Consider the following 12,900-nt stretch of genomic DNA (forward strand, 5'->3'; position numbering starts at 1 on the left):
AGAACAAGAGGAAGCCACCTGAATATAAAGCCAGCAGAATAGTCTCAGCTGAACTAAATGTATGGGTTTGCTAGTTTAAGTTGAATACGGTTTGATTTAACTGCTCTAATAAGGCTTTCTTCTGTTTAAATGCAGTCCTGGAAAATGTGTTGATAGTCTTAAAACTAAGAAATAATTTTAATATAAATAGCATTTAATTGGTTCCTTACGTATCAGATGCTTACAGCCACATTTTGGAGTTTAAAATTAGGTCTTCAGCTTTGAATGGAATTAACCAGTGGCCCACAGAGAAGAAACTTGTGTAAATGCATCCCAAAAATTGCAGTTATTTTTATGGCATGCTGTACTTTTGATATAATAAAAAGCATTGTACATAGATTTTTTAAAATATATATATAAAGAATATAGGATATATATAGTACATAGAATGCCTCAGACTCTCATTCTGTGGGGAAGTTAACCACAGAGCTGAGTTTATTAATTTATATCTGTTTTGATAAGAACAACTTATGTGGGTTCAACTTCATCCTGATAACTTAAAAGAAAGTTTCCCTACTTGTTTCAGATAATGAGAAGGGACTTACCCAAACTTTTTGTAGGTAATGCACTTGAAAATGCTTTAGCTGGCTTTGAATCATGTTCAGAGGTAAAACGGCAGATAAAATATTTTTAAACTGTATAACAGATCCATTAGTGTGTTTGCACTAGTCCAGCATCCCAAATGGTTAAATCGTAAAATAAAGTGGGAGAAATTTCCATTTGGTTGGTAGGTGATGTTCCACAGAGCATGTGTTTTGGCCACCTTAAGTCTTCTTGGTTGACTCTGTTTTCATTTGAAGATTAAAAAAAAATAGCTCCAAATGTGTTATGAGCACACTGTAACCTTGTCAATTCTATCTAATATACATGAATGTTGTATGCTTGATTAAAAGATAAATGGAAGTATTACACCACTCGTTGTGATGCTGGCTGGTACCCACACAATCGCAACTGCTACAGACTTCATAAAGAGGAGAAGAGCTGGAATGATGCTTCTGTCTTATGTCGTCATGATGATAGCGGGCTCATTAGTATATCCTCCATGGCAGATGCAGAGCTGCTCCTTAACTTGCTTGAAAGTGGTGAGTTTGGGGAGTGAGTTTGAAGCGTGCAGCGTTTCCTGAAATGTTTTGTGCTGTTTTGTGCAGCCCTTTAACATTGTTAGCCACTTAAGCTCTATATTACATGGCATACCCAACTGACATTGACAAAAAAAGAAAGCATGATGCATGCTCCTTCTAGAAGTCGTAAAAAAATGTGTAGCGTCACCTTCTTCAATAACCAGACTGAAAATAAAGAAATAAATCAACAATGTAAACAACAGTGAGGCCACAGTAAACACGATAGCTTTTGTCCTTTTAAGTTCTTGGCTGCTTCCTTGGAAACTGTTGCAAAAGATTCGGTGATCATCCTTATTCAAGAATTGCACTTAGAAGCAACAACAATTCAGAGTATGTTTTGCTTTCAAGCTAGCCTTGTCCACACTTTAAAGCTGCTGCTGCTAGTATGTTGGCAGAGTCCCCTTTGACAGCAGGGTGTATCAAAGGAGTTCTGTTAGTCCACGTTGTCCTAAGAGGTAGTATAATTACACAAGGAACTTAATGAACAAAAGCTCTTCAGTGCAGCAATGCCAAGACTTTTGTTGTCATAACAGGAGCAAAGAAAATTATTTTGTGCCTCCAGCTGACATCAGTGTGCTGGCAGAGCTGCACAGTTGGGCCATGGGTTTAAGCTTCCCAGGGCTGGAACACAGTGACATGTTTTATCAACTCTGCCCCATCGGCTGTGGTTGCAGGAAGGTGTGTTACACTGGATTTACTGGACATCACCTCCCATTATCATCCCTCCTGCCACCCATCTCTTTGCTGTGCTGTCTTTCTCTTAGAAATAAACCACTGTATCCTCTTCCTTACCTCTATTAACGCCCTCCATAGATACCAAATACCATTATTTCCAGAGATACTGTAATGGACAGCTGTAGTTGTTCTCAGCTTGTATTCAGCTTCACAGTCCGCTGTTTCTATTTCAGACTTGCTTCAGGCCTCTCTTCAGGAGAAGGGCTTACATGCCTGAGAGCCTGTCTGTGTTCTCTGGCTGAGCAGCTGGTCAAGTGAGGCACTGCACAAACCACAAGCCTTGTCTTTCCGATGTTTGCCAGCTGCTGCAGCTACAACTGTGCTGTCACTGGAGCATCACGCAGAGGGAGAAGTCTGCTCCTCAGCCAAAGCTGAGTGTGCCAGAGCAGGTTGTAAGAAGAAATCTTTCCCTTCCATGTCAGGCTTTCTGCCCAGTGCACTTCAAAAATGTACATGTGCTCTTTATTTGTATTTCTCAGGATTTCAAAGCATATTATCGCGTATGTTGATCTATTTTTGAAACAATTTAGTCTTCAAGGGCAGTAGAGCATTATCTCGTCCATAAGGTTTCCTAAAGTTTATACATCTGGGTTTTTTTTCCTGAAAGAAGGTAATTTTTAAGAAAATCCCGTGAATCATTTTTAAGTGGTGCTGATGTTACAGGAACAGCAGGCATTATTTCTTCACTGTTAAAATCTGAACTTCCTCTTTTACAGAAAATGTAACTGAAGCATGGATTGGGTTATACAGTAATAACACCCCTGTTGTTTTTGAGTGGTCAGATCGCACCCCAGTGACATTCTCTAACTGGAACAGCCAAGAACCTAACACCTTTCAAAGAAATGGACAGCTCTGTGTTGCAGCACAAGGATCCGTAAGTTTCCTTTTCTTTTTGAAAGAATTAGACAGGCACTCTTATTTTAGCTCATAATAATTTATTTTGTCATTGTGCGTATTCTTTTAAGCCATGACCTGTAGTGTGACTTTGGGTTTTGATTTTTAATATATTCATGTTCTGATAAATGTGATGTAGCCTTCAGAAACCAATACATTTTGCAGTGCTGATGCACAGAATATGAATCATAGCTTTTGAGTTTATGTTCAGTAAAAAACGCTACATGCATAAAGCTTGCCAAATGGAGGAGAACAAATATGGGTAGGTATTTTGATAAAGATAAAGTAATTTAAAAGCCAGGTTGTGTATATCATAATTTATGATGCATTGGTTCTGGTCTTGAAAGCTTCTGTCACCGGTGCCTCTTTTATCTTGCTGTCAATATTTATAAATTTTATGTAGCATCTTTCAGAAACAGATAGTAATCTAGAGCTACATAAAATTATAGAAGTCGACAGCAGTAGGATTGACCCCAAATCAGTCAGGTGTAAAACTGGGAGAAATGTTCAAATAACACTATGTCCTGTCTTATCAGTGTTCATGGCACTGCCATTTTTGTCTCTTTGTAATTTGGCCATAAATTTACTTTACTTTTACAATTAACGGTATTTAAATTCACTAATACGTGAATTATGTAAGTAGCACTATAATCCTTTTTTTAAAAAAAAAAAAGTATGTCTTGTCTAAGTGTGAAAGCTGTATCAAAAAGAGTTTCTGTTGTCTCCCCAGTAGCGAGTTCAGGTTGCAATCTTTTAACTCATGGGAAAGCCAAGACAAGGAAACTGACTTGCAACAGTGGGTTCCCATTGGAAGCAGAAGATAGGACTCTGGTAAAATGGTGGGGTTTAGATACATAAACCCACATTTTACTCAGTGTGTAAGTGTGAAAAATAATGTAAAATACAAAGGAAAGGGAGGTTCAAGATAAAATTCTTCGAGCATTTTTTTTGGTACGTGTGAAGTATGCATAGATTGTACAAAGGTTGTTATGTCTTGAGTAAGGAGTCTTCAAACATAAAGATTAATCTTATAAAGGACTATAATAGATAAGAAGAAAGCTCCTGTCTACTCTGACAAGTGCGTGCTCTGGCATGGCCATCGTGTTAGTTAATTAAGGTGCATTACATCCCAGAGAGTGATTCAAAGAGACAAACCCTTTTGTGTGATTGATTTGAAAAGTCCTGCTGACAGTGTTGGTAGAAATAAACGGTCTGTCTAAGGATAAATAAATGGAGTGAAAAAAATTACTTGGTTTTACTGAAACGTTAAAATAAGAGGAGGGAATCTGATGTGTGTATAGATATGCATGAGAATATGAGTATGTACAGAATATACTTCTTTTTTTATATCCCTTAGGAGGGACGTTGGAAGGTTAAAAAATGTGAAGACAGATCTTTCTACATCTGCAAAAAAGGAGGGAAATTTAATAATGTCTCTCCTGAGCTGGAATCAAGTTGTCCAGAGGTAGGGCATTTTGTGGTTTTTGTTTATTTTAGAGCCTTACTAATAGAATAGAATTATATAGGCAACCTCTAAATGTAGCTACAGAACATATGGATGCAAATTGATATTTTTAGGTTTTCATATTAAAGACATGCATATTTTGCTAGGAAGAATCACATTGTTTGCCTTAGAAGTATGTGAACCTAATTTTAATGTAAGATTAAAAGCTTTCTCAAGATGCCTTTCATGGCTTGTTGCGTTGTCAGCGGTTGTGACCCAAGTTCCCATTTTTTTCTAGATCAAAAGTGAAACCTCTTTTGTCTACCATCTGTGCAAATAATGGCTGTTATATGATGCCTCATCCCACACATGGTTTTCATACATTGAAACGGAATGTCAGGGTGAAAAACAATCAGTTTCATTGACACAGAGAGTGAACTCTTCCACTCGTACATTAGCATTCTTTTTGCTTTCAAACACAAATGGGAAGGAGCACAGCTGTCTAAATAGGACATTGCAACAGGTTTTCAGGCTTATAGGCTCTGCATTCTGGTAGTAAAATGTAACGTGTTAAAGTATGATTTTATTTGCCATCAGTTCCATTTCACAGTGTGAAAGGAGCAAGCTTGTAGACATGTTTTATTCAATACTCTGAAGGAGTTCTGTGAACCTCTTTATCAACAAAAGCCTCTCTTCTCTAACTTGCTTTACTCTTTAGCTCGTTGTCTTCCTTTTTTAATTTCCTGTCCTTTTTCTTGAGAATTCAAGAAACATGGCCAGTTCAATTGAATTATAAGAAAGTTGAATCTGAACCGTTTGGAGTTCGATGCAGTCTTTCCCCAGACGTACAGTGGTCCGATCCAGAGTTCTGGTCATACCATTATGGAGGCAGAAGTTACTGTTTGGTCCCACCTTAACTTTTCATATATATACAAATATATATATATGTATAAACATTAAAAAAAGTTTAGGGTAACTGCATTTGTTTTGTTTGGACTGATGCAGAATTCTTGAGTGATGAAATATGTGTTGTTAGTTTAGGAAGGGTTTGTCACAGTCCTGACCATGGGAGAATGAGCAGAGCATCGACTTCCAGTTGTAGTCAGGCACTTGACAACACTTCAACTTCTGGTACCTCACCAGATCTAGAATCGAGATTGAGTCACTGTCACAGGTAGTTTGGTCTGCTCTGGCAAACTTCCTACTCAGCATAAATTTCTGCTTGTTGATGATGCTGAACCCTGATAGAGTCCCTTGGTTTCCATAGATCCTTGTCTTTCTAATGTGAAAAAAGTTCCGTTCATTTGATCAAAAGAAGTCAGTACAAAGCCTACTCAAAACTACGTTTGATTTCAGACACTTTGTCTTGACAGTGCACTTTCTGGTAACGTTCAATGTTTATGTCATTGCTAGTTACTAGCCTGATTTTCCAAGGCTAAGTCTTTATTTCACACAGACTTACCTTGTCCCCCCCATTTTTCTGTTGCTCACTTCCCTTAAATGTACGGAATATTTATTGACATTTCTCACATTTGATCTTTTGCTTCGTTAACCTTGTACTGTCATTCTTGTTGGATTGCTAGTAGATGCTCAGGGAGCTTTGGCCTCAGGCGCAGTTGTTTGCTTTTCTAAAGCTCTATAGTCTTATGTGTTATTACTGAGCTTTCATCTCATGTTGATTTTGCGACTTGTGCATCAGATGAACTAGCCTTAAACATCTTCTGTGGTTCTGCTGACTGCAGTTTTTGCAGTATGTCCATATCAAGTTACCAGAAACCTGAGCTCTTTTTTTTCCCCTACACTTCTGTCATCCTAAGACATGAAAAGTGCTAAGCACTTTCTTCCCTTAACAGGTCAACTATTAGTTTTTCCTAGTCAGCAGGATATTACTGAGAATAAATATTTTATTGCAAAGGTCAGATTCTCTGGGCAGTTTCCCCCAACACTGAAATAAGAGTTTTAAACATTTTCTTTCAACCAGCTTTTGAAACAGGTTGTGGAGCTGTCAGCTGCTTGGTAATTGAGTTGGAGGTTTCTGTGTGCAGAACCGAGTGTATTTGTGTTGGAGACTTTCTCCGGTCTTGTACACTTTAATTAGTACATCAAAAGATAACAGTATAGTACTGAATCAAGCATTTGTCTGTACGGCTGTTGTAACAGGAGAGAATTGTACTTTTAAGAAGAGAATTACTACTAAGGCTACAAAACTGCTCAGAATAAGGGTCCATTCGGCCTCAGGTTCTGCTTTCCACAGGTGGCTCCAAGTGATGTTTGGGAAAGAGCAGGACAGGGCAAATACGAATAATGCTTCTGCCAGTTCTCCCTTGACTCCCAGCTGTTCAGGGGATTTCCTGAGTCTTTTAAGATTTGTGTATCTAACAGCCTTGGGTATCCCCTCTGAGTGCTTGTCCGGTTTCCCCTTGAACTCATGTGAACTCTGCATTCACAACATCACAGAGAAAAGATCTGTAAATCTACTGCCCTTTGAATGAAAAAGTGCCGTCTTCTTTTCCTGTTGAACCTTTCTCCTGCTAGCTTAGCTTTGTTTGCTGTCCCCAAGGTCTTGTGTTGAAGTGGTTGCCCACCGTCATGGCACTCACCATCCCATAGACCTGTGTTATACCCTTCCTAAGGCATCTCCTTTTTCCAGGCTGAAAGTCCCAGCCTGCTCAGTTACTGCTTATATGGAAGCAGCTCCATACATTTCATGTATGCTTCATGGCCTTGATGCTCTTTTCTAATATCCTTTTCTGAGACTTGGGATCAGAACTCCAAAAAATGGCAAAAAGTGGATTTAAAAGGACAGAGCAACCCTCTGTGTTCTTTCTCTCTTTACAATTCTCGAGGTTCAATTTGACTTATTGACTAAGGTGATGTTTCATGGAACTTAACCATCACAACCCCCAGATCTTGTTCCTGCATGGTGGGAGTGAATTAGCGGTCCCTCACTTCATGCATGAAACGATCAGGGGGTGCAGGGGAGGGTCCCAGTGCATCATTTCATATTTATCTGTACAGAATGCCATCTGCCATTTTACTGACCAATTGCTCAGCCTTTTAAGTTTGGAGTTTTTCTATCTATTCTTCTCCTCAGTGCAAGCATACTGCCCTCTAGTTACTCCACAATTTTTAAAATTTTTAAAGTAAAGATTAGTGTCAAACTACTTCCCTCCAGTCTTTAGGCACCAAGAAAGCTATAGGAGGAAGGTTATGCAGTGCCATTTGCACCAGATTAAAAATTCTGAGAGGTCAGGATGATTGGTTGCCTCATCTGAACCAGTGCATTTATCGCTCAAGATTTCCAGTTGAAGGAAACCAGACAATTGCTGTTTCTTACCTGCTTTCCCACAGAGGACTTTTTAGTCAGTGCTTATCCCTCTTCCAGCCCCCCGCTCCCTGAGTTTAAGTGCACATCAAGGTGAAAGCAACATTGCTGTGCACCCCGCGGGGCTGCCGACAGCCGGTGGGTCCCTGCATACTGCAGAGCCTTCGGCATCTGCCAGCACATTTTTCTCTTTTTCCCATGGGGAATCCCAGCTCGTTGGTACGGAGTTAGGGAAGAGCCTCAATGTGGTTGTTTATTTCTGTTTGCAAAGCCAGCGTCTGAGCAATGCGTATCTGTTGTTCAGGTGAAACCACAGAAAGCGATACTGCAGTTTGTTTTGCTTTTGTGCCACATGAAGGGCTGTGTCCAGCCATCTTCCAAGCGCTGACGGATGAGGGATGGTAGTAGAAGGCAGCGGAGCTGGCAGCTACTCTGACAGCAAGCACACTCCTGACTAGAAGCTGAAATTTGCCTCCAGGTTCAGCAGGGCTGAAGGATGTGCATGTTTGCTTGCTGTCCTAAATAGGTCTGCAGCATCTTGCTGTGCGCTTTATTGTACCTGAGAATGGATAGCACAAAAGGAGCTTAGCCGGTTCCTCTTTTTTCTCCTTTTTCTGTTAACATCATCATCCAGTGGTGTTTGATGGTGTCCGTCTGGGTGCTGCGCTTGCTTCCCGTTGTGCTCCCTTGCAAAGAGCACCTTCCTCACGGAAGAGGCAAAGCGAGATCGGCCGGTTTTCCTGTCTGCGTGTGGCTTCAAGACAGATTGGGCAGAGATGGTTTATTATCTCTTTTTTCACTTGGTTATTTAAAACATTCAAGCAGGAAGACCAGGCAGGTACCCTGCAAGAACTCACGCCAGTCCTGGTAGCATCTTCTGGGCCCAGAGATGAATTACAAGAAATAAAAGATTGATAGTAAAATACTAGTAAGAAATGAGGCGAGCTGACCACTAACTCCGTGTTCTGGCTCATCTGATAAACCTTGAAAATGTGTTATTTTAATTCTGCATTATTAGAGTAGGATGATCATTAATTTAAATCTTTTTTTATTTTATTTGGAAGTTCTGATTGAAAATGAGAAAGGGAGCTGAGAAAAGGTAAATAACTCGAGTGCATTGCTGCATGAAAGGCCAGCAATTTCTGGGATAAATATTGCTGTTTACAGTTGAAGACAAAGGGCAGCTGTAAGCCTTTTTCATACCAACTTAACTGAATCTGGTATGGCAGCGTTTACCCTGCCATGATTACCGCGCGTGCATGTGTGTGTTAAGCCAGTTTTTGCACAATTTAAGGATTTAAACTTTAAACTTTTGTTAACTTTACCCATGTCTTCAGTGACCTTGAGGGTAGAAAGGAAAAGGGCTATAGTGGTGTCAGTGGTGATCAGACAGAAAGTACAAAAGGACATCAAGATTTTAACAACTGTATTATAATTAATAATCTATAAAATAACATTCATTTCTTTTAAGGGATGGGAAAGACATGGTGGATATTGTTACAAAATCGACAGTAGCCTTCGAAGTTTTGAACATGCTTCCAGTGGTTATTTCTGCCCATCTGCACTTGTATCAGTAACAAACAGGTAGTTAATCCCATTAGACAGCGTGAAGGTACCTCTAACAAGAGCTATTCTAACTTTATAAAGTGTTGCATGGCAAAAGATATTACTGTTATGAAATAATTCTTATGTGACAGGCAAGCATAATTACTAACTGGCTAAAACCAAAGGAGCGCTTTGCTTTATTTTCTAATTGAAAATAAATTTAGTGAAAACCAATTGACAGGCTAATAAACACTTGTAGCAGTCCGCACGTGTGAGCATGTAGGAATCTAAACAAAATGCTTTCTACAGAGGTATGTAACATCTTTGTGAAACTTTATTAGTGTACTTCAAAACTATACTGAAAAATGAGAATATATTTAATTTTTATAATCAAAATACATCAAATTTTAATCAAAATCAAATAACATTTTATAAATGTTTACGTATGCATTTTACGTGAGTTTGCAGCAAATAAGGAGAGAGGGTAAATGTTTGAAAGCATCTGAGGTCTGTCTTCCCTTGCTTCATTCCTATTTACCTCTATTCCAGCTTCAGCACAGGCTTTCTCTTCTGCAGATGTCCACATTCTTGGGTTTGCTCTGTTCTCTTCGTGATTTACCCTGTATGTTGGATTCCCGTTAAAGTTCATGACATACTGGTAGACACATCACATACATACTTTTAACTTCCATGTATTTATTGTAAAAAAAAAAAAACAAACCTGTAAGGCTGAAATCCCCCCTCACTTTAGGATGGGGGAAAGAACTGTAACCACCAGGAATCAGATGAATGATAGCTAGAAATTTTAGGAAAACGCAGGCTACCCCACATAAGGATTTACATCGATGGGAATTGGCCCACCAGGTGGTTTCAGGATTGTGCGCCATGCATACAGCACTGTACTGCAGCGCGACAGTAATCCTTAATGGGGAGGTTAAAGGACAAATTCTCACAACCAAGCATTTGCAGCTCTCTGGAAGCACATCTGTCTTTTTCTGCTTCTTTCTTTTTATTTGATTTTTTTTCTGGGCGTAGCCATCACTGTTTATTATGTTAGTTCCTGATGTTGGAGTGGCAAAGGAAGCTCGTTGTTAGTTTACTCCCCCCCCCACCCCCCCACCCCCACCCCCAGTTACAGCTGAGGTTTGTTGTTCTGGTATGAGACATGCAAAAACTTTTCAGTGTGTTGATCCTGAAATATTCATTTAGAAGTAGGTTGTAGAGGAAGGAGAATTGATATCAAAAGGGAACATGCAGAGGAAATGAAAATTAAATGGAAGTTCTCAGTCACTCTCAGTGTTACAGAAACATTCAGGTTTTTTACATTAATGTCATCCTTATGGTATTTAGCTGTTCTTTTCACCATGTATGAAACCAAGAAGTCATGTAAATCTTTATCAAACTGGGAATTTACTTTGCTGTCTGTATTTGCATAAGAAGCTGATTAAACATGCTCATAAACTGAAGCATTTTTGTGTAATGCTATACCAATTATATCTGAGTAAATTACATTTAAGTGACAAATGGATTACTGTATGCAACAATTATTACTTGCAAAAAGGTGTAAATCTCTCACGTAACTTTAATGAAAAAATTAAAGAAGGAAAAAGTGATTCCTTCTGTAGTCAGATCAGCTATGCTTTGAAACCTTCAGCTCTGGTTTCTCAGTGCTGGTTTGTGTGTCCGTTCTGTGCAGAGCTTTTTCTTTTCTTTCTCTGTAGCTTTTTCAGACTCTGCTCTCTTTTCTCTTTTTCTACGAGGAGTTTCTTATTTTTATTTGTGCATCATTAATATATTCTGTATTTAAATCTTGTAGTTCAAGCATTGAGCTTATACGAACTTAATCTACAGTTTCTTTTATGTGCCCAAATGCTGAAAAAAGTTTGTGCTACAGACTTGCACCTGAAGTTCCCCAGAGCATTCTGTAAAGAAGATTAAGTACCTGTTATATATTTTTCTCTTCTCACACAATTGAAATCTTTTCATGAGAGCTATTCACTGAAATACCGATTGATCTATTTTATTCTAATAAACCTTTTGTCTTGGTCATTTTTTTAAGGTTTGAACAAGCTTTTATCAACAGCATGATCCGTAACATGGTAAAATCTGAGAGAACTTACTTTTGGATAGGATTGCAAGACCTTAACAACACAGGAGAATACTTTTGGATAAGTACAACGGGAAGGAATCTCTCCGTGAGCTACACAAACTGGAACAAGTACCAGCCACGTGAGTAGCATGCCGACAAATAAAGAAATGGCTTGGAGAGGGGTTGCGCGCCCTCCTCCCCCTGCCACCACCCAGCCCTTTCCTCCCTGCCTGGTCAAGGGAGCGGAGAGAGAGAAGCTCACATTTTCTGTTGGCTCTGTAGCACCATGGATTGAGTCAGATGAGCTGGCAGTCGTGGAGAATCCGGAGCTTCCTGCTCTGCTTTCCCCCCGGGCGCTGCTATCAGGGGGTCCCCAGCTGCAGCAGGATGCTGGGCATCCCTCTTCCCATCCTCCAGTCTGGCAGGGGGAATTAACAGCCGTGTTCTCCTTGCAGGCACAGCTAATCCCTGAAATATTTTATTTTTTTTTTCCTGAGAGATGTAATTTTTTTACATCTATGTAAAATTTTGTACATTTTCATTCATTTCTTTATGGCCTTTTCAAGGAGGTCATCGAGGCTTCCTGAGACTCCCAGCAAAAGGTCCGAGGGAAGTAATGAATTTTTTATTCAGTAACAGTCACAGTTTGGAATTTGCGTTTTATATGAAAAAAAGAGGGCAGAGATTGCCTTCAATACATTTCTGTCAGAAAGAATACTGTGTGGAAGTTTCTTCTTCCCCTTTAGTTTGCCAACACTTGGTTTGCTTGTTTGATTTTGCTTGTTTTATAGAAATCCAAAGGAAAACATTCCAAGGAAACAAAAAATGGAAAAATGAAATAGCTGTTCAACCTTTGAAACCTAAACTTTTCAGCAGTACCTGAGAATAGACACATAGTAATAAAGACACTCCACTAACTGCTTCTCAGTTTTGGATTCTTTACATTTCTTGCTTTAGTACTGCAGTTTGCAAAAGAACTATTTTAAAATGCATTTAATCTCCTGTGTTTTGTGAGAGGAACCTTTCATCATGGTTTGTTTTACAAGCTCGAGTCAGTCTTCTAAACTGGTTGCTGTCCAAAGGATTTGCCACTTTTAAGTTCATCAGGGTTTTATCCAGAACCTGATGCCAATAAAACAGTCACTTCACAAAAAAAAAAAAAAAAATATCACAAAATCCAAATGCTTCATTTGGATACTCAGCACCTATTCCCATGTCTAGGTCATTCTGGGGGATGTGTGGCTATGCGAGGGCAGCACCCCATTGGTTACTGGGAGGTGAAAAGCTGTAAGAACTTCAAAGCAATGTCATTGTGCAAGCAAAAAATCAATTCTTATGAAGAACCTGAACTTACTTTTCAAAAACATTTGAGTTCCTGCTATTTTGGATGGGAGTCAGAGGCTAATCTGCTCAACTGTTACAAGGTATGTTGCAAACTTGCTTTGAATTTTTCTGATTCTACATCAGCTTAGGGATCCGCGGTTCCTAAAATATTTTTGATAAAGCATTATTTCTTTCACTCAACAAACAAAAATTGTTACCATCCTTCTCTGCATTTTAAAATGAGTGAAAACCATGAGAATCAGAACTATACTTGGAATATACATGGCTTTACTGTAGGAAAGACTGCAAATAATGATTGATTTTTGTGGGTTTCTGAAACAACTACTCTCCAAAATCAACTATATTTATGACAGTGTTTATTTTA

General features: G+C 39.1%; 1 protein-coding gene across 2 annotated transcripts in view; it reads left to right on the top strand.

Moving 5' to 3' along the window:
- The window catches only part of PLA2R1 (phospholipase A2 receptor 1), a 46,121-nt gene that overhangs the window by 12,304 nt on the left and 20,917 nt on the right, over positions 1–12,900 (top strand). For both annotated transcript variants that reach the window (XM_080399136.1, XM_080399137.1), the window contains exons 7-12: positions 933–1,121; positions 2,612–2,769; positions 4,147–4,254; positions 9,030–9,142; positions 11,163–11,332; positions 12,414–12,616. In XM_080399136.1, coding sequence (XP_080255262.1) covers positions 933–1,121; positions 2,612–2,769; positions 4,147–4,254; positions 9,030–9,142; positions 11,163–11,332; positions 12,414–12,616 — 941 coding nt within the window. The remainder of the gene's footprint in view (positions 1–932; positions 1,122–2,611; positions 2,770–4,146; positions 4,255–9,029; positions 9,143–11,162; positions 11,333–12,413; positions 12,617–12,900) is intronic.

This window comes from Falco punctatus (genome assembly GCF_963210335.1).
Source record: "Falco punctatus genome assembly, chromosome: 8".
Taxonomy (NCBI): domain Eukaryota; kingdom Metazoa; phylum Chordata; class Aves; order Falconiformes; family Falconidae; genus Falco; species Falco punctatus.